The following is a 23,311-nucleotide window of genomic DNA, read 5'->3' as shown; positions in this document are numbered from 1 at the left end:
AATGAAATTGAATTATTTGTAGTGAGGTGGATGGACCTAGAATCTGTCATACAGAGTGAAGTAAGTCAGAAAGAGAAAAACAAAACAAATACCGTATGCTAACACATATATATGGAATCTAAGAAAAAAAAATGGTTCTGAAGAACCTAGGGGCAGGACAGGAATAAAGATGCAGATGTAGAGAATGGACTTGAGGACAAGGGGAGGGGGAAGGGTAAGCTGGGACGAAATGAGAGAGTGGCATGGACATACATACACTACTACCGAATGTAAAATAGATAGCTAGTGGGAAGCATCCACATGGCACAGGGAGATCAGCTCGGTGCTTTGTGAACACCTAGAGGGGTGGCATAGGGAGGATAGAAGGGAGATGCAAGAGGGAGGAGATATGGAGATACATATATATGTATAGCTGATTCACTTTGTTGTAAAGCAGAAACTAACACACCATTTGTATACTCCAATAAAGATGTTAGAAATAAAAGGGAAAAGTAAAAATAAATAAATAAATGAAAATAAAAGCATACAGATACTAGCTTACCTCCCCAAGTCCTATAACAAATTATGATGAAAGTTTCAGGGCATCAGAATGTGATGTAAATGTTAATTGGAGAGTGTGGGATAGAATGTTTCGGCAGGGACTCTCCAGGGTATATTCTTCATAATTTTATAAAATTCCAGGAAAACTAAGTATACCTGGAACTTCTAGATGATCATGGATTGATGATAATAATATGTAGCTTACCTGATGAGTAACATTGTGCCATATATCCTTTTTTTAAAAACATATATGAATGAGATGTTGTATTTGTTGTCTTGGTAATTTTTTAGATTCCTTATCATCATTTGTTTTATTTTTGAGTAATTTTGCTCCACATTTCTTTACCTCTTTGTTGCCAGATAAACTTGGTTAAATATTAAAAAGCTACTCCATGGTGCTTCCTTTTGTAATTAGTAATTTTAAAATCTGAAACAATTTTTATACAAGTGTAACATGCTTGTTGAACATAGAATATGTACCAAATAGTTCTCCAAGTTTTCTCCATGTACTAACTCATGTAATTCTAACAACAGCACTGTCACGTTAACTGCTGTTAGCACCATTTACAGATGATGCCCAGAGGGATAACTGTCTTGCTCAATGTCACACAGGCTGTAAGGAGTGGAATGGCAGACATGATGGTTATAAGATATAATGGCTAAAGGCTTTCCCATATTTATTAGATTAACAGGTTTTCTGTGTTACGACTTTTCTCAAATTTAACAATAACTGATTTGTTCTGGAAGGCTTTGCTAAATAAAGCGTAAAGAACGAGGGTTATCTACATTCTCTTTTTTTTTTTTTTTTTTTTCATTCTCTTAATTTTCTTCTAATATGAATATTCTGATGATCCATAAGCAGAGGAATACCACGAAATGCTTCCTTAGGTTGTATAAAATACAGTATAAACTCTCAATCTGAGCATTTGGGTCATAATTAAAAGACTTCAAATATTATTTACATTCTGAGGAGTTCATGCCAGTAAAAATTGATGCCTTTTGAGAGCTGAACCATATCTAAAAGCCTTCCCACATTGTCTTCGAATTATTTCTCAGGGGTATGAATCTGTTGACGTACTATATGTTGTCTATTAATTAGTACTGTTGATAATTTTTAAAAGAATTAAAGATATAACTATTGCAGAAGAAAATTCTTTAATGTTTGGACTTCTGTTATGTTCTTTTTTAGCGACTTCAGGAAGAAATCACCAAACAGTCTCCAACATTGCAAAGAAATGCTTTGTACATCAAATCTGTAAGTTTTGGAATCCAATTCCATTTACTAGAAAGGTTTCCAGCTATTTAATGTTATCCAGTCTTTGTTTTTACCAAACTGAGGAGTTAAAAACTTGTGTGGTATTGTATGTTACAGAATTTCTTTCCACTTTGTCTCCTCAGTCCAAGATCAGCCGGTTGCCTGCTTACTTGACTATTCAGATGGTTCGATTTTTTTATAAAGAGAAGGAATCTGTGAATGCCAAAGTTCTTAAGGTTAGTAACGAACTTTACTATAATAAATTATTGTAATTCTTTGAAGGTAATTCCTAACTTACAATAGGTTTCTTTATTCTTTTAGGGATAAACTCAGTTTAAAATACTATAAATAGGGAAGTTATTAACATTAGACGAGTGGTTCTTAATCAAGAATATGTATTGGAATTATCTATTGTCCTTTTTATTTTAAATCATACACACACCTGCCTCTCAACCGCCACCAAGCATCTGATTAAGTGAGGCCTTAGGTCTTACATTTTTCAAAAGATTCCCAGGTAATTCTGATGGATGCCCTCCATTCCCCAGAAATATTGCCCTAGACCAGATCCTCAATTCCAGAGATACTGGTCCAGTAGGTTTGTGGATGGGAGTGGGGTAAGGGGCAATATAACACACTCTATTCTAGGTGGTTCCTTTCTTCCAGATGAAAGGAGAATGTTAAATTACTGGTGCCCAAGGAATACTTAAATTGTAATCGTTTGATGTCAGAGTCAACCTTATGATTTATGTTTTGTTGAACTGTAGCTCTGCTGTGTATCCATAGAGTCTGATCCTTGGGAGAGGTATATATAATTTTAGCGTCTTGAGCTGAAATTTATAATACATTTTCATATATACTTAGGGTCATATGAACAGGTTAAATGTAGCTGAAGTGTCTGCTAGTCTAGTATTTCTGAAAAGCTTCTTTAATTGTTTAAATTAAAAAAAATTTATTTGGCTGTGTTGGGTCTTAGTTGCAGCACACTGGATCTTCGTTGCGGCATGCGGGATCTTTCGTTGTGGCGCGTGGGCTCTTTGCAGCATGCGGGCTTCTCTCTAGTTGTGGCATGCGGGCCCTATAGCATGTGGGCTCAGTAGTTGCAGCACTCGGGCTCTCCAGTTGTGGTGCACGGGCTCAGTAATTGCAGCATGTGGGCTCTCTAGTTGTGGTGCATGGGGCTCCAGAGCACATGGGCTCAGTAGTTGCGGCACATGGGCTCTCCAGTTGTGCGTGGGCTCTAGAGCACGCAGGCTTAGTTTCTCCGTGGCATATGGGATCTTAGTTCCCTGACCAGGGATCGAACCCGTGTCCCCTGTATTGGGAGGTGGATTCTTAACCACTGGACCACCAGGGAAGTCCCTGTTGTTTAAATTTTTGGTAACTCCTCTGCGGTCAGTTTCATGGGTTAAAATGTTTAATGGAAAAGTTAAAAAATTTTTTATCTTAAAGTTAGGACCAGATTGAAAATAAACACTGATATTTTCAAATGCACAGATTTTCACAGTTCTTATTTTCAACTTTATTTAAATATGAAAGCAGTACTTAAAAAAGTGTGATAAATATTTTATATAACTACCTTTATAAGTCTGCTTACACTTTTTCTTTTTGGTTTGTATATAGGATGTTAAATTTCCTCTTATGTTGGATGTGTACGAACTATGTACACCAGAACTTCAAGAGAAAATGATTTCTTTTCGATCAAAATTCAAGGATCTGGAAGATAAAAAAGTAAATCAGCAGCCAAAGACAGTAGGTTCTTATTGGTCATTTTCTAATCTTAATATGTTTATCTTTAATCCGTGTCCAGTATTTATTTTGTATTGTTAACCTATTAGTAAAAATGGATGAACCTGTGTTTAGCATATATAGAAATCTTGCAGGTATTGGTGTAAGCCCTTAAAGTTTTAGGTGTGTTTTAGCATAAGAAAAAGAACTCTAGCTATGCTAAATGGGTCCTTTATGGTAGAATAAACTTAATATTTTCTTTTCCCATAAAAATCTGCAGCTTATATTCCTTTTATACCAATATTTATTTCCTCAAAGCACTTCACATAAAATCTTGCCTTGTAAAATTCAGAGTATTTTATTATTTTCCTTGTAAAGCATCTCCATTTTTTAAAATGGAGTTAGTGTTATCAAATATTGCTTCATTATGCCCACTGTGACAACTTAAGTCATATCTTTTAACAAGCACCTATAACTGTTAAAATTATAACCTTAGCAACTTTATATTTAATAAATGTATATTTTAAATTCATAGAAGGGACAGCTGAATTATATGTTGGATTGTTTTCTTCAAAAGGAAAAAGATATTTCCTGGTAATTAGGAATATTTCCAGTGTGATATTATATACCAAATTTTAAAATTAAATTCTTCTGAAGGTTACTGTGTGTGTGTGTTAAAAGCAATTTTTTAAAAATTAAGCTTTATTTTGAGATAATTGTAGAATCACATGCAGTTATAAGAAATAATAGAATTCCTGAGTACCTTTTACCCAGTTGCTCCTAGTGGTAACATCTTGTAAAGCTGTAATACAATATCACAACCAGGATACTGACTTCGATGTAGTCTAGATGCAGTACATTTCCCCTACCACAATGATCCCTCATGCTGCCCCTTTGTAGCCAAATCCACTTTTCTTTCCCCCTACCCCCTTATTTATTTTTGGCTGTGTTGGGTCTTTGTTGCTGGTGCAGGCTTTCTCTGGTCACGTGCGGTGACTGGGGGCTGCTCTTTGTGTGGTGTGCAGGCTTCTCATTGTGGTGGCTTTTTTTGTTGCGGAGCACGGGCTCTAGGCATGCAGGCTTCAGCAGTTGTGGCTCACAGGCTCAGTAGTTGTGGCATGAGGGCTTCAGTAGTTGTGGCTCACGGGTTCCAGAGTGCAGGCTCAGTAGTTGTGGCTCACGGGCCTAGTTGCTCTGCGACATGTGAGATCTTCCCAGACCAGGGCTCGAATCCATGTCCCCTGCATTGGCAGGCAGTTTCTTAACCACTGTGCCACCAGGAAGGTCCATTTCTTGTACTTTGGTTAAATTTATTTGTAACTATTTTATTCTTTTTGATGTTTTTGTAAAAGGCATAGTTTTTTAAAATTTCATTTTTGCATTCACTGCAGTTGATTTTTGTATATTGATCTTATATCCTCTACTCTCCTGAATTGGTTTATTAGCTGTTTTTTTCTCTTATTTTTTTTGAAAGAGATTGTGTAGAATTGGTGTTAGTTCTCTTTTAAATGTTTGGTAGAATTGTCTTGGTCAGACAGTCTTTGCCTGCAGAGTTCTTTTTCAGGAGTTTTTAAATTAAAAATTCTACTTTATAGTTATGGGCTATTCAAATTTATTTCATATTGGGTATGTTTTGGTAGTTTGTGGTTTCGTGGAATTGATCCATTTCATCTAGCTTGTCAATTTTATGTGTGCAGAGTTTTTCCTAGGATGATGATTATTCTGATGTTTGCAGAGTGTGTAACGATATCTGTCCCGTTTCATTCCTGATATTGTAAATTTGCGTCTTTTTTTTTCTCTTTGTCTTGTTAGAGGAGTGTCAATTTTATTGCTCTTTTCAGAGAACTAGCGTTTCGTTTCATTGATTTTTCTCTTTTTCTGCATCTCGTTTTATTGATTTTTACTCTTATTATGTCCTGTTTTCTGCTTGCTTTGGGTTTATTTTCCTCCTCTTTTTCTAGGTCCTTATGGTGTGGGAACTTAGATCTTTTATTTCAGACTTCCTGTTTTCTGATGTGTGCATTTAGTGTTGTAAATTTCCTCTTAGCAGTGCTTTCAGATTGTGTCCTACAAATTGTTATATTGCATTTCCATTTTCATTGTGTTTCTCGTATTTTTAAAAAAATTGAGACTTCTCTTTGACCTTGGATCATTTAGAAGGGTCTTGTTTAATTTACAAGTGTTTGGAAAATTTCCTGTTATCTTTTGTTACTGATTCTAGTTTGAGTCGATTGTGGTGAGAAAACACTCTGTGATTTAAATTCCTTTAAATTTGTTGAGGTTTGCTTTATGGCTCAGGATGTGATCTATCTTGGTAAATGTTCTGTGGGCACTTGAAAAGAATGTGTATTTTACTGTAGTTGAGTGGAGTATTATGTGATGTTGATTAGATCCACTTGGTTGATGGTGTTGTTGCTTTTTCCTGTAACCCTGCTGTTTTTCTGTCTAGTTGTTCTATCAGTTGTTGAAAGAGGAGTGGTGAAGTCTTCAACTAAAATTGTGGATTTTTATGTTTCTCCATTCATTCAGTTCTATTAGCTTTTTGCTTTTCATGTTTTGTAACTGTTATTTGGTGCATACACATTTAGGATTGCTCTGTCTTCTTGGCGGAGTGATTCTTTGATTATGCAGTGTCCCTCTCGGTTCGTGGTCATTTTCTTTGTTCTGTAGTCTACTTTATCTGATATTAATATTGCCACTGCTGCTTTCTTTTTGTTAATGTTTGCGTGATACATCTTTTTCCATTCTTTTACTTTAAATTTGCCCGTGATATATTTGAAGGTAGTTTCTTATAGACAGCATATAGTTGGGTCATGTTTTTTAATCCTATGTTAACCTCTGTCTTTTTATTGGTACATTTAGACCATTTACATTTCATGTAATTCTTAATATGTTAGTGTTTAAATCTATTTTATATTTTGCTGTTTGTTCTGATTTTTGTTTCTGTTTTTCCTTCTTGTAGGTTACATGAACATTTTTTAGAATTCTAGTTTATGTATAATTTTTTTGGGAAGAATTTGATTTTTAAAAAATTTATCTATTTTATTTTATTTTTGGCTACATTGGGTCTTTGTTTCTGCACACAGGCTCCCCCTAGTTGCAGCAAGCAGGGGCCACTCCTCGCTATGGTGCACGGGCTGCTCACTGCAGTGGCCTCTCTTGTCGTGGAGCATGGGCTCTATGGCTTGCACGCTTCAGTAGTTGTGGTGCACGGGCTCAGCAGTTGTGGCTTGCAGGCTCTAGAGCGTAGGCTCGGTAGTTGTGGCGCATGGGCTTAGTTGCTCCGCATCATGTGGGATCTTTGTGGACCAGGGCTCAAAACCATGTCCCCTGCATTGGCAGGCGGATTCTCAACCACTGCACCACCAGGGAAGCCCATGTGTAATGTTTTTTAATGTGTTTCTTTGTATAGCCTTTTTTGGGTTGCTCTAGGTGTTAAAAATATATAAAGAAATGGTTGACCTAATTGCCTTTCTTTGTTATAAGATCCTTTGGCTTCTTGTCACTTTAGCTATCTTTTAAACTGCTTGCATTGTCTTCATTATCATTATAGTCTTCAAGAACTTTGTGTCCATATGCCTAAATAAGTTGTTTTGTTTTTTTTTTTAATTTTTATTTTATTTATTTATTTTTGGCTGTGTTGGGTCTTTGTTGCTGCACGCGGGCTTTCTCTAGTTGTGGCGAGTGGGGGCTACTCTTCATTGCAGTGCATGGGCTTCTCGTTGCAGTGGCTTCTCTTGTTGCGGAGCACGGGCTCTAGGCGCGTGGGCTTCAGTAGTTGTGGCTCGCGGACTCTAGAGCGCAGGCTCAGTAGTTGTGGCTCACGGGCTTAGTTGCTCCGTGGCATGTGGGATCTTCCTGGACCAGGGCTGGAACCCGTGTCCCCTGCATCAGCAGGCAGATTGTTAACCGCTGCGTGACCAGGGAAGACCCTTAGTTGTTTTTATATTACATATACACTGAAATGGGTTGAGGCAAGGGAGTTCCCACTGAAGATCCTTGTCTAAAGTTGTAAATCATGCCTCTTTTAATTTAGGTAAATATTTGCTGAATTAAATTTTCCAGTTCATTTGGGCTGAAGTGGCAGGTGGCCGTGGCTTAGTAGATATAATATTAATTGCAGTAATTTGACTTCTGTTTTTTTGAGGCAGGTTTTCTTTTGTTTTGTCTTCACCTATATGGTTTGATAGTGTTCTGGAAAAGTTGCAGAATTGGGTTTTCTTTTTCTACTGTAGAGCAGTGTTTATCTGTACTCTGTATTCACTGGTGTGCTCTAGGCTTAGTGGTTTGAAGTTGGTTCTGTAATCAGGATCTCCTACTATACATATGAGACTGTATGTTGTTAAAGAGTAGGACTTTTGGGTTTACAGTTTTATGTTAACTGTAGCTGTATCATTTGAGCAATTTGTAAGGCAGATCATATTTTTTTCTTTGTCTTGCCTTGGTGATTTGCATTATAGACAGTAAATATTTGTGGAGATGGATACTCACTGAGAATATAAATTTTATTTCCAATATCATGAAAACTTAAAATTAAAATTTTTTTCCCCTCAGAATGACAAAAAGAGTAGTCCCCCGAAAGAAGTTAAGTATGAACCCTTTTCTTTTGCTGATGGTAAGTGAAATCTTCATTTTTTTTTTACTTTGTGTAGGGTTTTTTTTTTTAAGGTAAAATTACTGTCTTTCCACATATCTGTTTTTTTCAGATACTGTGCTTTTAAAAAAAAGTTGTTTCTTATAATTTACCTTAGTATGACATAGTAAAAAAAATCGCTTTTTAGTGATTTTATATATATATATATGTTTTTTATGAATGATAGCATACTTCTTAAAACATCTTTCATGAACCTTTAATTGTACAGTAGTATCTTATTGGATTTTAACAATAAAGTAGTACTTCTCTAGGCGGAACTTGAGTTGTTCTTGCTTACTTAGCTTGAGAAAGCACATATCTGTTCATTTCTAATATTATTGGGTTTACATCTTTCTTTAGACATTGGCTCCAATAATTGTGGATACTATGACTTACAAGCAGTGCTAACACATCAGGGAAGATCTAGCTCTTCAGGTCATTATGTATCGTGGGTGAAAAGGAAACAAGGTAAAGATTCTGTTTTTTTAATTGTTCCATACTATTTTGATAGGTTGTTTAGATTTTTAGCACATTTGTTCTCAAACTTTTTGATCTCAGAACTCCTTTTGCATTCTTAAATTATTGAGGATCCCAAAGAGCTTCTGTTTATGAGGATTATCTCTCTTAATATGTACTATAATAGAAATTAAAACTGAGAAGTTAATTCTTTTAAAACTGACAGTAATGAAGTCATTACATATTAACATAAATAACAATTTCAAAATAAAAATTACAATCTTTTCCAAAACAAAAAAGGCAAAAAATGATATTGACTTACATTTTTCTAAGTCTGTTTTGTTAGGCTTAATAGGAGACAGCTGGATTCTCCTGTTTCTGCCTTCAGTCTGCTGCTTTATCTTGTGTAACCTCTGGAGAATTCCAAAGCACACTTAACAAAATGAGGGGGAAAAGGGAAATAATGCTTTAGGAGTGTTATGAAAATTGTTGTAACCTTCAGGTAACCACTGAAAAGATCTTGAACCTGAGTAGTCCCTGGAACACACTTTGAGAACTGTTGGTATGGCAGATGGAATGCTACTGTACATAAAATTACTCAGTACCTTTTTTGCAATGGAACTCTGAGAAAATCATATGTGAGATTAATTTCATTCTTCTCTTTTGCACTTTAGATGAATGGATTAAGTTTGATGATGATAAGGTCAGCATCGTGACACCAGAGGATATCTTGAGGCTTTCTGGTGGTGGAGACTGGCATATAGCTTATGTTCTACTCTATGGGCCTCGCAGAATTGAAATAATGGAAGAGGAAAGTGAACAGTAATCTTCATTTTAGATATTTATGCTTAGGTGTGAAATAAATGTTGTTTGATCATTTCTATAACCCAGAGCTTTAAAGGAAGATTTTTAGGTGGTTTTACATGTTTCCCCTCATGTGGAATAAAAGAGGGCAGAAGCAGACCACTCTGTGTTACTGACCTAAAAAATAACAGAAAAGAGAAAATTGCCTTTGGACTGTGCTGCCCTATATAAAGGTGACAGGAAGACATTTTTAAAAAGCTTATTTCTTGGATTTTTAAAAACTATGAGTTGAAATGCCTTTCAACCATTACCTTCTGTGATAATTTTTCTTCCTGTCTTTTTCAGCCCAAGATTCAGCAATCAGATGTTTATTGCACACCTATTACTCTATTATTTGTTGTTTTTGCATGGTTCAAACCACCAGTGATTCAGTAGCTGCCCATCCTTTGCATTATCTAACAAAAATTTTGCCAGGACGGTGGAAAGGAAGTTAAGTGTTGATCTCATTGTGTAACTCAGTGCTGCTGTCCCCATCCCATGGAAACATGGGTACAATCAAGTATTTGTCCAGCCTGACTGTTGCTGGCTTTTCATGACTTTAAAATAAATTGTGATCCATAATAGTACATTTGATTATACATTTATTACTGTGTCTCTGATGTACTAGGTTTGTACATTTAACTTTGCAATGGTTTTGTAGTAATCAACCTTAAAAATAATGTTGACAAGCTCTGGTTGCTTATTTTTAGAAAATTAGGATATTTAATTTAAAAAAAAAAAAAAAAACAAAGGGACTAACAGCGTTTGACCTCAAGTCTTTTGTCTGTTGAGTGTTGGAGCTTGGCTGAAGTTCAGATATGTTTACTACTATTACAGTTTCTGCAGATGGTTAGTTTAACTATGCTCTTAAGCATCCATTTAAAAATATTGTCTTCTTTGCCTGCTAGCATAATATTGTTTAAAAAGGAATAGAGTTGTAAAAGTCATGGAGTTCTTTGGATGCTGAATGCAACCATGTTATCAGATCTGTTCCTTGGCTCAGTTGGGTGTTTATTTCTACTCCCCTGTCAACTCCCAAATTCTTAATGTCTATCAAAATTTAATACCAATGATTTTTAAAGTGATGGTAGAAATACCAGAGTATGAGATACTTCAATATATGGTATGTTTCTTCCATTTTAATACACTCAATTCATTTTTGTTTTAGGAGCCTTGCTTGGTTGCAAAAGGATAGAATATCAGCTGACTTATCTGATTTCCTTTGAGTTAGATATTTATAATAAAGTTTTGGGGATTATCGTGAAATCTCATCTTTGCTTATGCTGTTTTAATGCTCTGCAGAGCATAGTAGTGATAACTATTAGATTCTTAGAGAATAATGGCCATTTCCTCCCAAGTTTGAACAATGTAATATAATCTAACAACACTAGGGGATAAAATAAGCATTTCAGGAAAATTTATTTGTAAATAGCTTCTTCAGCTAAGCTTTAATAATTGGCAATCAGTACTCCTTTTGCCTTAGAGGGGGTGTAGAATAGAATAGGGAGGATGAGACCATAAGAATTGTAATGATTCTTTTATATATTGGTGTGATGCTTGTAAATTTGTGAAGTTTTTTTATTCACTATCTTATTTTGTTCTGAACAATTTTGAGGACACCAATTTAGGAATTAGAATTCAGATTTTACGATTTGGAGGATGCTGTAGCTACTAGATCAGGTAGGGTTAGAACAAAGTATATAAGCCTTGTGTGGAATTAGCATTTTAAATTAAAATTCCTTAATTGTCATTACAAAACACTTGACTTCATTTTATTTGATCCAGAAAAGCATTATAAAGTATAAGAAATTGGACTTACACTAGTGTTGTTTTAAACTATTAAGGCTATTTTAGAATTCAGCCTTTCATATAAGATCTTTGAAAAGAGAATAAGCAAGAAAATGTCTTGATTGATTCCTGAGAGTGCCTTATGTGCTGTGCCCCTCGCACTGAGGCCCTTTTTATATTAGGGCTGTGCTGGATCACTGTTGGACTAGCAGGTGAGGTGAAGCCCCAGCAAGAATATTTTTAGTGACAGACACTTAGCCCTCCTTCTGGATTCAAAACAATGACCTTAGCACCCTAAAGGGTAACTTACATGGAAATGGAAACTGTCTCCAGCCATGACTACACAGTGCTTTGCCGTTTGTAGGATGCTTTCACATACATCTCATTTGAACTTCACAACAATCCCTGAGGTATGTATCCCTATTTTAATGACTTGAGAGCTTAAAATAAGTTCTGTAAGGCTAAAAGAACTACGTTTTAGACTTCACCCCATTTCTTTTAAAGTTGGGGGTTGGAGAATATTTTCTGCCATGGGCCAGGTATTTTAAAAATATGTTTTAAGCTTTGCAGGCCATAAGTCTTTGTTGCAACTATGTAACTTTGCTGTTGTAGCATGAAAGGAGCCATAGACAGACAGTACTTAAAGAATCAGCATGGCTGTGTACCATTAAAATTTTACTTATAAAAAGAGGTGACAAACGGACCATTTGTTTGCTGATCCTCTGATCCTCTGCTTTAAAGCATAGATGAGACTAGAGCAGTCATATGGTTTCGGAAAGTATTACTGGGGGATGTTCAGGATAGCAAGTTAAATTCTGTTTTGGCATAGTGTATCTTAGGAAACAACATGCCCCTAAATATTGCTTACTGACTTTATTATAAATGTTTAATTAACAAAAAAAATATTATGTGACCTTGAGGTCACTTTACTTTGGCCATTTCCCCAACCTACCCCCCTTGTCCCCCCAGACCCTGAGGTCAGTCATCAAGAGCCACCATGCATTCTGTTGTTCTTGGAGCACCAGCCAACTGTACAACTGTTATAAAAATGTTTATTGTTTACCAAAACCAGTGGACCTCTTATCAAATGCTGCTTGGTAACAAAAGCTTATCACAGTTTTAATAATAAAAAAAAAGCGCTAACTATTTGTCTCATTGTCATTAGTTAGACTTTCTGCAAGGTCACTTAACCCAGACTTGTTGAGTGCATTGATCAGGTTCTCAGGTGTCGCGTGCACTCCCTCCTGATCCTGCCAGGCGACTAGCAGCTGCTTAGCTCTCATCTTCATGTCTTCACTGTCACACTCAATCTGTCTAATTTCTGAGTCTTTCATTTCCAAGTAGGGAGCCAGAATCTTCCATTGTTCACCCAGTTTGCTGGCAAATACCTCTATTTGGTCCCCTGTTACAGGTTTGTCTCGCCGAACATCAGGACCTAGAAAACACAGGAAACATAAATTATGAACAAAGTACGAGGATGTGTACGATTCAAAATATAAAACGGAATACGGGGCCACTGAGATATTAGTCACCTTTAATAAGCTTTATTTTAAAAGTAAAACAGTTCTTTTTTATACTTTCCATGGGTTGAATTACCATTCTTATGATCATCAGGGACTCAATCAAAGCTAAAGCTGTTGCCTCTATTATAATTAGGAAGGCTTCTGAAACCAGCGGCCCCCAATCTAAACCCCAAGAATTAACAGAGGTATGAGTTGTCTTCAAATGTAAGTACTTTTCTTCCCAACACTTCCAAATTTTACTGTATAAAAGGTACTATTTTAAGTTATCAATGTTTTAGATTCCTCACTATAAGAAACAGCTGAGAAAAATGGTAGTTGAGAAGTAGATCAAATAACGTACCTCTCAACAAAGAACCCCAATCTTTTCCAATTTTGTAAAATAGCCAAGAAAATTCAATTCTTACTTTCATTTTCCTTCAGTAAAGCATCATTATCTTCCTCATCTTCATCCTCACCTGTTTTTATTTCTTCAGAAGGAGGCTAAAATGAGTAAAAGAATGTTTTAAAAGAATGCCAACTTCTAAAATCAAATAACTGGGGATACTTTCTATTTAGGTATGAGATTCCAATTACGGGGCCCAGAACTTTACCCTTGACAGTGTTAAATGTGAATGTCAGGTAAGGATCACAGTGGGACAGTGTTAACCTGGAGAAGGAAGAGTGGGGAAGACTGAAGGTTGGAAAGACTCTTACTCCAACCTGGGAAGAAGGGAGCCAGTAAGAAGTATGGTAAGATGACTTGCAAGTACTCCGCATATGGTAACAATGGTCTAGGGAAGACTAGGGGAGCAACCATGTCCTTAACATTTTTTTTTGAGGAATTTTATTCAGATTTATGTATACAGTATAGTTATTACCATATTGTATTGGAAAAGAGAAGAGTAGAAAGATAGGCCAAGCTGCCTACCACTACCCCATGGGCCCTACCTTTGATAAAATATAATGCATTGGCAAACAAAAAATAAGTTTAATCAAAGTATAATAATTAATTTTTTATATAGTATATAAAGTTACTTTATCAATTTATGTACTTCCTATAAATGTATACTCAAATGCATTTTTTTCCTCATTCTAAAACAAGGGGGTTTATGGATTTTTTTTTTTCCCCCCACATGATAAAGGCTAAATTCAGCTCTTAGCTCAAACAGCAATAGCAGTTTAAAAAAAGAAGGTAACACGAACTAAAGGATGTAAAAATTGATGTGTTACTTACTGGTAATTCCTTGGCTAGCTTTATTACCATGTTTTCGAGATATTCTGGCAAACTTTTAAACTGCTGGTTGGTTGGCTGAAAGAAGTGAGGGCTTCTCCGTGCTAATAGTCTCAGGGCTCTCCAACCATAATTAGAATTGTTCACAGCCCTATAAAAAGAGATGTCAGTCTTGTAATTTATACTTACTTCTATATTCCCTTCTAGTTAATGTAGTTCACCGGGCAAAATTCTATACTCCCAGGTCAGTAGCTGAAGGCACCATTCTTCTCATTCTGATCATAGCTCTAAAGAACCTCTCAGTGTGCAGTTCACTTATAAATGGAAACCAGCAGAGTCCAAAGAGGCAGGTTCATATGCAGCAAACAGTTTTTAAATTTAAAAAGTTTACATACATTTTAAGTTAAAAGTCAATTAGTATGTGTCCAGGACTGGCTAGATGCTGTGTGTGCGGGACAGATCATCCCCCTGGTCATTTAGAGAGAAAAATACTCATAGGTTCACTATGTTCAGTTGCCTTGATATCCAAACGGGCAATGCCATCTGCAGGTGTAAGTTTCAGAATATTTTATAAACCCAACAGTTTTCATCATGTTAATTTAATTAATCTGGTTTTTTAAAAAATTTATATAACATCTAAACTTTAATTTGCTGAATATCAACCTCAGTGAATAAAAATTACTCCAAAACTAAAAGGGACACATCCAGTAGCCAACACCATAAGCAGTGATACCAAGAACAGAATCCACGAACTGTTCCTTAATAAGTGGTACACAGTAAGGTAAGAAAAACCTGAGAAACTCTAAAGATAATGTTTTGGAAACAGGCAAGCTACAGAGAATCCAGAGCACAGATCTATTCCACTTAAGAGTTTTTGTAAGTGACTTAGAAGTCCCCACAAGTTCTTAGAGTAGCAATCTCGTTTATTAGTCATTGCTCATAAATGAGCCTCATTACCTTAGAGACAGTCTTGGCACCTGAAAAACTACCGCTAGGCAGTGCATGGTTCAACGTGAACCATCTTATTTAATGCTCAGAATAACCCTGTGAGATGGGTACTATTACTATTTAACAGATAACGAAACAAAGCAAAGAAGGGTTTAAATTAGCCCTTAGAAGCCTAGCCAGTAAGTGCTAGAGTCCCAGGACTGACCTAGGCAGGCTGATGAGAGGGCCCTTGCCCTCGAATCACGATGCCGTAATGCCTATTTAAAACCATGGGGCTGTGTGGTGTCACCTGGAAGATACACCAAGACTGACTCCTGAAGTTACTACAAAATTTGAGTTAGATGGAGAGCCAGCAATGGAGACTGAGACGGTGAGGCAAAGGGAAAAACAGGAGGAGAGTGCAGTTAGATGGGTGTCAAGGGAAGAAAACATTAAGCAGGGAGAGAGCAACTGGAGAATGCTGCTGAGAGGTCAAAAAATGATCACAGCTATTTCAGTGGAGTGATGGGGAGACAGCCCAGCAGACATGGGCTGACCAGAGAATAGAAGCTGAGGAAATGAAGGCAGTAATTATCAACCACTGTTGGACATACTGTGATTTGAAGGGGAACAGAGAAAAGAGGTGATAGAGGTGGGCTCAAGGGGGATTTTTCTACTTTTCTGACACAAGCGTGACTAAGTCATGCTTGTTAGTCGATGGGAATGGTCATTGAAATCAAGACGTGCAGTAATGTGAAGCTGGCACATAAACTCAGCTAAAAGGAAAAGTACTATGCTCTCAACTGTCTGCCTTGATAAGCATTCTAGTATACATACAATTCTTAAGAGATATTAGGAAAATTAGTTCATGAGAAACATTACTTACTTGTATTCATTTTCAACCATGTTTTCAGGGTCTGCCTGTTCAATGGCTTCTTCAAAGAATTCCTCCAAAGTTGGCATATATTCCCTGGGCATTAAAAAAATAACCAGTGAGGATCATGTGTGTTCTTAATGCTTATACAATGGTGGCAATAAAGATTCCAGCATTACCCACACTGATTTTTCAGTTAGATTACTTAGGAACTCAGATTTTTAAGGAGGTGACTCAAAACAAATTCTCAAAGGGGACAGTAAAGAGAGGGCAGTGTGGTACTACACCATTTTATATACTATAGTCTATAATGTAACACACACTGCGCTATATACTGTCACATATGACAGTGCTGCTGGTCACAGAGGGTAGCCAGGGGTTTAAGAGCATTTAAATTTTACCAGCAAGCAGGAAATGTTCATGCCATGTCCACATCCATGGATATTTATTTTTAAAACCAGAATTAAACCAAAACTAATAACCAGACCATATGAATTTAACGTTGAGCTTAGTTTAGATTGTTACCATGGTAGCATGATTGGTTTTTAATTGCATCTTTCTTGCGTTTGTATGTAGAAATAAAATTTGATGCAGTCAAGCAAATAAGACCCAAGCATCTTATCAGAAGACATCTTTGACTAAAACGAGAAAAATGGGCTCTCTAAAGAGAGCCTATTAAATTTTGTGATTTCAATGACTATATATATATATTTAAACATTTATCACATCTTTAAAAATTTTTTTTATATAATTTTAAAGATTTTTTTCCGTTTATAGTTATTACAGAATATTGGCTATATTCCCTGTGTTGTACAAAACGGCTATATTTTCTTATTGCTATAAGAAGTACTTGTTTTTTTTCTAATTTGCCTGGTCCTTTTTGAGAGTGCCATGTTCCTTTTAGTTGCTTCTTCTGTCTGCTGATTCTTAGTCATGGTAGATTGTTTTCTTAAGTTTGGATGGTGAGTTTATCTTCAGACTTACCTGTAGAATCCTTGTGTGGCTTAGGTTGAAGGTGTGGCCGCCCTACCCCGCCACAAGCTTTCTATCATCAGGCTGGGACTTTTTAGTTCACCCTCTTAGCTTGGGGGTCGTTCCTTTTGGTAGTATAAATATAAACTCTAAGACTGCATGACAGCAGACCTGTGGTTATAATTTCTCAGGGAATACTTTTTTCTTTTCGCCCACATCTCAGGTGGAAATGGATGAGCTCCTTGCTTCCTGTGCCAGTGAGCAAGTCCCTCCTCCTCCCGCCGTGCGCTTCTTTTACAGATAGTGCGCACTGAGGGCCTCAGCTTTACTTGGGGGAAACTCAGTTACATATTTGTGCAGCTCTAAGGCTTTACTTTCTATCCTTTTGTGGCCGTTAAAACCCAAGTTCTCTGGTTCCCCAATGTGGGAATCACCTGCCCTGCTCCCCAGCTAGAAGCAACCGCAGCATTAGTTCTTACTTTGGTTTTTAGTTCCCCCTTCTTCTGCGAGTCTTTATTTCTTGTGATTTCTACAATTATTTTATCAGTACTTCTAGGTGTTTTATGGAAAGCTATATTCTGCTGGGCCAAAGTCAACCACAGTAAACTTTAAAATTTCTTTTGAGCTCTGCTTATAGCTGACAAAATTCTACTCTAGTTAACATTTGAGAAAAGCAATACTTCATATGAAACATTTTAAACCTGCCTTGTCTCTGATTTACAGGCTTCCATATTATCAGGACAGAGATTCCAAAGCCTTGTTAACTCCTCACTGCAAAATAGACAGACACAAAAATAAATACATTTTTATGGACACCATTCTCTTCTACCTTAAAACTATAAAAATACTTAAATAGTGGATTTTGGGGTGGTGATGAGTTTTAATCATTTTTGGTATTTAGCAAATTGTCTATATGAGCATATATTTAATGATAATGATTTTTTTTCCTCTTTTTTTTATTGGAGTAAAATTGCTTTACAATGTTGTGTTAGTTTCTGCTGTACAATGAAGTGAATCGTATATGTGTACCTATATCTGCTCCCTCTTGGCTCGCCCTCCCATCCCCCCACATCCCACCCATCTAGGTCGTCACAGAGCACTGAGCTGAGCTCCCTTTAATGATAGTGATAACCATTACTTTTTTCTAAAAATACTCAAATGCAGTATAACACAATGAATAGTTAACTAGAAGGTAAAAGAAATGAAAGGATTATAGTACCATGCAGTAAGCTGGATCAATCTAACAGCAATTGTATTGTCTGTGACATGGAAAAAATGGCAGAACCTAGAGCCATGGATTTTGGAAGCAGGAGACAAAAAATGTAAGTTTTGTCTCGTTGCATGAATCCATGATGGACCCTGCAGATTGATAGGATGTGGTTTGCTTTAGTCATCTGTGTACCTACCAAACACAAAAAACTGGAAAAACACAAAACCTTGGGAGTTCTTATAGTAATATTTTCACAATATAAAAGCCTCTATGATAACATCCCACCTATGAGACAGGTTAACCTACTTTCCCATCAGAATTTTTTTGTTGGGTCCTTTCCCTAGGAAGTCCTCTGGAGCCGTTCTCTTCCGTACTACTCTTGTCGGCTTGGTATCTGATGTTCTGTGGTGAACAAAACATACTGGAATTTCAAATGTTTAATGTAAAAGAAAATTTAGTTACTGTTTTCTTCCTAAAAAAGCTTCATATGAAAGCTTCATATTATTACACTCATCAGAGAGATGACAAAAATGCCACACCAGGGGACAAATTACAAGGAGGGGGTACACAGCATTTTTTTCCCAATAATTAATAACAGATCAGTTTGTTCTGAGAAGTTAATGACAAGAAATTTGAGATAAAAATGTCAAATAGAAGTATATCAAAGTGGTTGTAATTTTTATGGAATACAATTTACATTTTTTATATGAAATACATTTACACATATCCGTACATAATGTAAAATAATCATACCAAACTGTATTCTGAAAGCCTTTCTCATATTGCTTGAGATGAGTATATATTTACCTTTCTTTCACAAAACTTGGGCAGCCTTCATTTTTCCATGAGTTCCAGTTTTCTTCAGTGTTTAATATATGCTGGGAAAAACAAAGAAATTACATTTCCATAATGAACACTCTGAAACTCTATTGGGTGCTAAGAAGACTATGTAAATATAAAACACATACCTCTACCATCTTTGAAAATCTTTCTCCATCAGGGGGGTTTTCAGATAGTAGCTGTGATTAGAAAGAATATACTAAGCTTTCAACAACTTTCTGCATCATAGGAGTGGTTTGTAGGCAGAGAACCAAGAAGTGTTTGTGGTCTTGTACCTGAGCTTAACTTTATCCTTATTTTCCTATTTGGGGCTGAAACAAAGAAAATTCTAAATTTTCATTTTGTTCAATCATGGGTTTGTTGCGTGATGAACTTACTTGATAAACTGACTTTGTAGTATCTTCAATCCAGAGTGATTGCTCATCAGTTAAAACATAGTTTGAACTAGGAAACAAAGCAATAAAAGCATGCTTGAGTTACAAGAATGTATATTCAATTTTAAGGTTTATGTACTGTCTTGAAGAAACACTGAACAAAGCAATGAATGCTTCCTAAAATAAGTTCAATGTGGGATAATAGCCTCAGAGAAAATGTTAACATACTCCTCTCCAAGATGCACATTCAAATAAGTCACACTATGTTTCTTTAAAACGCATTCAAGATACAATGAATAAAACCCCCAAAACTCTAGAGAGGCTGAAGGCAGACCCAAATTGTTAATAGCTGCCATTAATTCAGCTCCCACTATGTACTAGGTGCTCTATAGTTTATAGCCATCCAACAAATACTGATAGACTGCCATGTGCCAGGATCTAAGGACTTTACATATATTATTCATTTAATTCTCAAAACAAGGACGTGCATATATTAAACAGACTACAGAGGCTCAAGCCATAAAGCTTGAATTCAAACCCAGGTCTGCCTCCAGTTTCTACTATGCTATACCAAACCTCCACAACAGATAGAAGGATAACAAATAACATTTTTGAGTGCTTGCTATGTGTTATCTTAAAATTACAAGTCTGAAAGCTGAACTGCAGCTAGTGGGTGATGAAAGTGGGATTCAAAACCAGCAGGTAGAAAGCCACATTCTTTACAACTAATACAACACTGCTCTGCAAACTTCCGATACCATCCAGTAACAGGGAGCTCTGCTTCAGTTTTGGGTGGGACAAGAGGGACTAGTCCGCCCTACAGGTGGAGGTATTCAGACTGACAATGGAGGCCCTGATTAGGTTTTCTGAAACCCCAAAGAAACTTCGTGCTTCAAAGCTTTACAATTTTTTTCAGTTCTAATGTCCTAGATAGTCCCACACCTGGAGAAAGAAGTATTACTGGCTGAGTTTGCAAATCAGGTTTGGAGAAGGTTTGAGTGAGGTGAGGAATGATGGAAATCAGGAGCAGAGACCTCCACCCACCAAGACAGCTAAGAACTCCCAGGATGCCGGGCTCTCAGCAAGAAAATACACTGGCAGCAGATACAGTCAATGCCTTTTCTCTAAAACAAATACTTTAGCATCTTGTTAAGCTAACAAAAGCCCCTGATTATCTAATACTGCTGCAAATGAAATGTTTCAGGGAGGTGACCCTTCCACACAAAATGAGCCCGCTACATAAAAATATATTTCAGTAAGCAATCATTCTCTTTGCTGTTTATAAACCATTTACTACCCATATTAACTTACCTTTTAAATTTGACCTGCCCCTTGAGATACTGGAATAAAATGAGATACTGCAACAGGATGTGTCGACGAAAGTTACTGTCGCTCAGTTGTAAATCCATCAGCTACCCGAAAAACAAGCACACACACAAAACACCACATTAAATTCAAGTTCTACCTAAAGGTGCAGGTGATGGTATTACAGAAATGGAAGATTTCAATTCAAAAAACATGTGCTGAGAACTCACTGCATGTGAGGTGTTACTGCACAAGCCCCAGGATAGAGTAGCAAAGCTTCATTTAGCTTTCTTAACCATTTTATGCCATGAAGTATTTATGTTGGTGGATAGCAATGTTGTATCTGTGGTCCTGAGGTCAGGATAAAAGCAGAAATATAAAAAAATAAAAGTATGGCTGTCACTTTCCCACATATAAAGAAATAATGGCTAAAGAAGAGGTCCCTGTGGATAAACAATACAATACTGAGGGATGTCGCTCTTTTCTGTAGTCCTAGGAAGTGCCTGCAACAGGGTGGGTGCTCAATAATAAGCAAATGAGAAGACTCAGAGGTGAAAAATTATCCATGAATTAAATGGATTGTTTTTATATTTTAGAGAAAATTGTGTCACACCTGTATTATCACAGAATTTGGATTAGAAAGGACTTGAAGGTCATTTATGAGGAAGCTCTTCAACAACAATGCCACCTAGCTGGTCTTGCTGTAAGAATGACCTCAGTGATGAAGGCGTCATTCTGATTCTGTCCCACGTGCTGAGGGAAAGCTACGTCTATGTCCACAAACCCTGTTTGTGCTGTTCTGCCTTCCAGACCTAAAGCAACAATGGAGGCCTCCTTCTTCTAAATGAATAACCAGTGAAACACCTGACAGCCCTAGGAACCAATTTCCAGTTCCAGGTCCCAAGTTCCTTGGGCAACGCACCACACACTATGCTTTCATCTACTAACACAGCAGTTGGGCTGCACCCCACAGGCCTGCAAGCCCTGTACTTGCCCAGCCTCAAAAGACAGCAGAGCCTGGAGTCAGCAACAGAGACATCAATGGTTTAACAGACGCGGAAGCTTACACGTTTGAAAGCAAGGCCTGGAGTGACACCCCACCATGTGTGGCAGATGGTGGGCAGGATGAGGCAGCAGTCTTCGCTCCTGGGGGGAAGGGGGAGGTTACCAGTTACAGTGGGAATTGATGTCATCGGTTACCAGGGAAACAAACAGAGATGCATGCCCCTCACTGCCCCTTAGGTTAGCTCTCCTGGTGGAGATCTTCTGACCTAAAGATTAGAACAATCACCAGCTGGGGCCTGGGGCAGGTATGTAGAAGGGCAGTCATGTGAGCAGGGTGTAGGTGAAGCAGGCACTGTTGGCAGGGGATGTACAGAGAGCAAGAGAACAGCCATCCTGGGTGACCTGGTCATGCAGCAGCCTAACGTTCATTAGCCATTTACTCACCAGCCACTTCTTCCACAAGGCTGGTTCTTGTTCAAGCAAACACCATGCCCTTTCTTCTTTTAATTTTAAACATACGACTGGCCTTCCAGTGGGGGTTCCCTCGCTTTTAGAGACGTGATTTAAGGATCTGATTCTGTTACTGTATTAACCATCCCAAATTGGCAGGCTGAATGGCACGCTCCCAATCTCCCTTTCCTCCACTCCTGAATGACTTTATATCTCCGCTTGGGCTCTCAGTTCCCTGACCTCAACTCCACTGACAGTCACAGCCCCTCTGCTTTGGTCCCCGACTACCATGGCCACAGCTGGACCTGACTGTCACTTGCAGCTGCCCCAGCTCTGAAATTTAACTCACAAGACTCTCACTTCAACCTCCTATCCTTCCCACTCAGTTGTCCCAATGTATGTACCTAATATTTGGACTTTACTGAGACCTTAAGTTCCTTGGACCCTCTATTTTCTGCCTATCTGTAAGTCCCATCCTGTTTTTACTATAATCCTATTTTAGTCTAGATAAAGGTCAGGAAATGTTTTCTTAGAGGGCCAGAGAGTAAATGTTTTAGGCTATGTGAGCCAAGAGGCATATTATGGATATTATGTAAGTACTTATGTAAACATTTAAAATGTATAAAAACAACACAATACAGGCAGTGGGCCACATTTGGCCTGTAGTCAGCCGACCCCTGTTCTAGAGTACGTGGTCTATCTCTTCAACGACTTTTTTGCCAACTTCCTTAACACCCTCGTCCCATACTTCTGTCACATCTACTGAGCAAAAGGGAAACTTGGAGCAAACCAACTGTTAGTCACCTTCTCTATTCTAACACTAAGGCTTCCCATCTAGCCGCAGGTGAAGCTGCTTGAAAAAAATACAAGTCACACAGCTACGCAGATGGTACCACGGCTATGTTACTGTCTCCAACTTAGAATTCTCCCTTGTCTCTAATCAGCAATCTTTATCCTCCAAGGCTGTTCTCCCTCCTATTCTCCACAGCAACTATTTCAAATCCCTTGTACTTACCAGAACACTACTTACTACCCCTCTCGCTCTCAGGAGATAATTCCCTCTACCTTCAAAGAGGAGAAAAACTCATTAAAATGGAAGTTTCAGCTGCACCCACATCCTCGTTCACCTCATTTCCTCTGCACAACACCTTCAGGATCTTTGCTGAAGGTGATCCTTCTATCTGGACATCCCATCAGTTAACCACCCTGGTGCCTTATGTTCAACCCTTTCTTCTTTCCAAGCTCCTTTCCATTAGCATTTAATAACTACTCTCAGAAAGATCCTACAGCCTCACCTTATCCTTCCTGAACAGCAAAGCTTCTTGTAAGAACTCGCTACATTCACTGTTTCCAATCCTCCCCTCAACCTGCCTCAACCAGT

The 23,311-nt window shown here is 37.5% G+C and overlaps 2 protein-coding genes across 4 annotated transcripts in view; one reads left to right on the top strand and one right to left on the bottom strand.

Moving 5' to 3' along the window:
- USP14 (ubiquitin specific peptidase 14) overlaps positions 1-10,053 on the top strand; it is a 49,801-nt gene extending 39,748 nt beyond the window's left edge. Inside the window, exons 11-17 of one of the 3 annotated variants that reach the window (XM_028480322.2) lie at positions 1,730-1,795; positions 1,939-2,031; positions 3,416-3,544; positions 8,075-8,135; positions 8,514-8,621; positions 9,284-9,312; positions 9,759-10,053. In XM_028480322.2, the coding sequence (XP_028336123.1) occupies positions 1,730-1,795; positions 1,939-2,031; positions 3,416-3,544; positions 8,075-8,135; positions 8,514-8,621; positions 9,284-9,312; positions 9,759-9,848 (576 nt within the window). In that variant the 3' untranslated portion in view covers positions 9,849-10,053. Of the gene's footprint in view, positions 1-1,729; positions 1,796-1,938; positions 2,032-3,415; positions 3,545-8,074; positions 8,136-8,513; positions 8,622-9,283 lie in introns of all 3 variants that reach the window. The other 2 variants (XM_028480321.2, XM_007115849.4) reach the window with 2 other exon arrangements.
- A 2,224-nt stretch (positions 10,054-12,277) lies between these two features.
- THOC1 (THO complex subunit 1) overlaps positions 12,278-23,311 on the bottom strand; it is a 50,722-nt gene continuing 39,688 nt past the window's right edge. Inside the window, exons 12-21 of the mRNA XM_024121121.3 lie at positions 20,482-20,582; positions 19,174-19,240; positions 18,925-18,975; positions 18,764-18,834; positions 18,263-18,358; positions 17,452-17,517; positions 15,787-15,870; positions 13,977-14,124; positions 13,168-13,243; positions 12,278-12,675 (exon numbers count right to left, since the gene is read on the bottom strand). Coding sequence (XP_023976889.1) covers positions 12,380-12,675; positions 13,168-13,243; positions 13,977-14,124; positions 15,787-15,870; positions 17,452-17,517; positions 18,263-18,358; positions 18,764-18,834; positions 18,925-18,975; positions 19,174-19,240; positions 20,482-20,582 — 1,056 coding nt within the window. The 3' untranslated portion in view covers positions 12,278-12,379. The remainder of the gene's footprint in view (positions 12,676-13,167; positions 13,244-13,976; positions 14,125-15,786; positions 15,871-17,451; positions 17,518-18,262; positions 18,359-18,763; positions 18,835-18,924; positions 18,976-19,173; positions 19,241-20,481; positions 20,583-23,311) is intronic.

The sequence above is a fragment of the Physeter macrocephalus genome, chromosome 19 (genome assembly GCF_002837175.3).
Source record: "Physeter macrocephalus isolate SW-GA chromosome 19, ASM283717v5, whole genome shotgun sequence".
NCBI lineage: Eukaryota > Metazoa > Chordata > Mammalia > Artiodactyla > Physeteridae > Physeter > Physeter macrocephalus.
The sequence above is the reverse complement of the archived record's forward strand: the minus strand, read 5'-3'. Positions and strand labels throughout refer to the sequence as shown.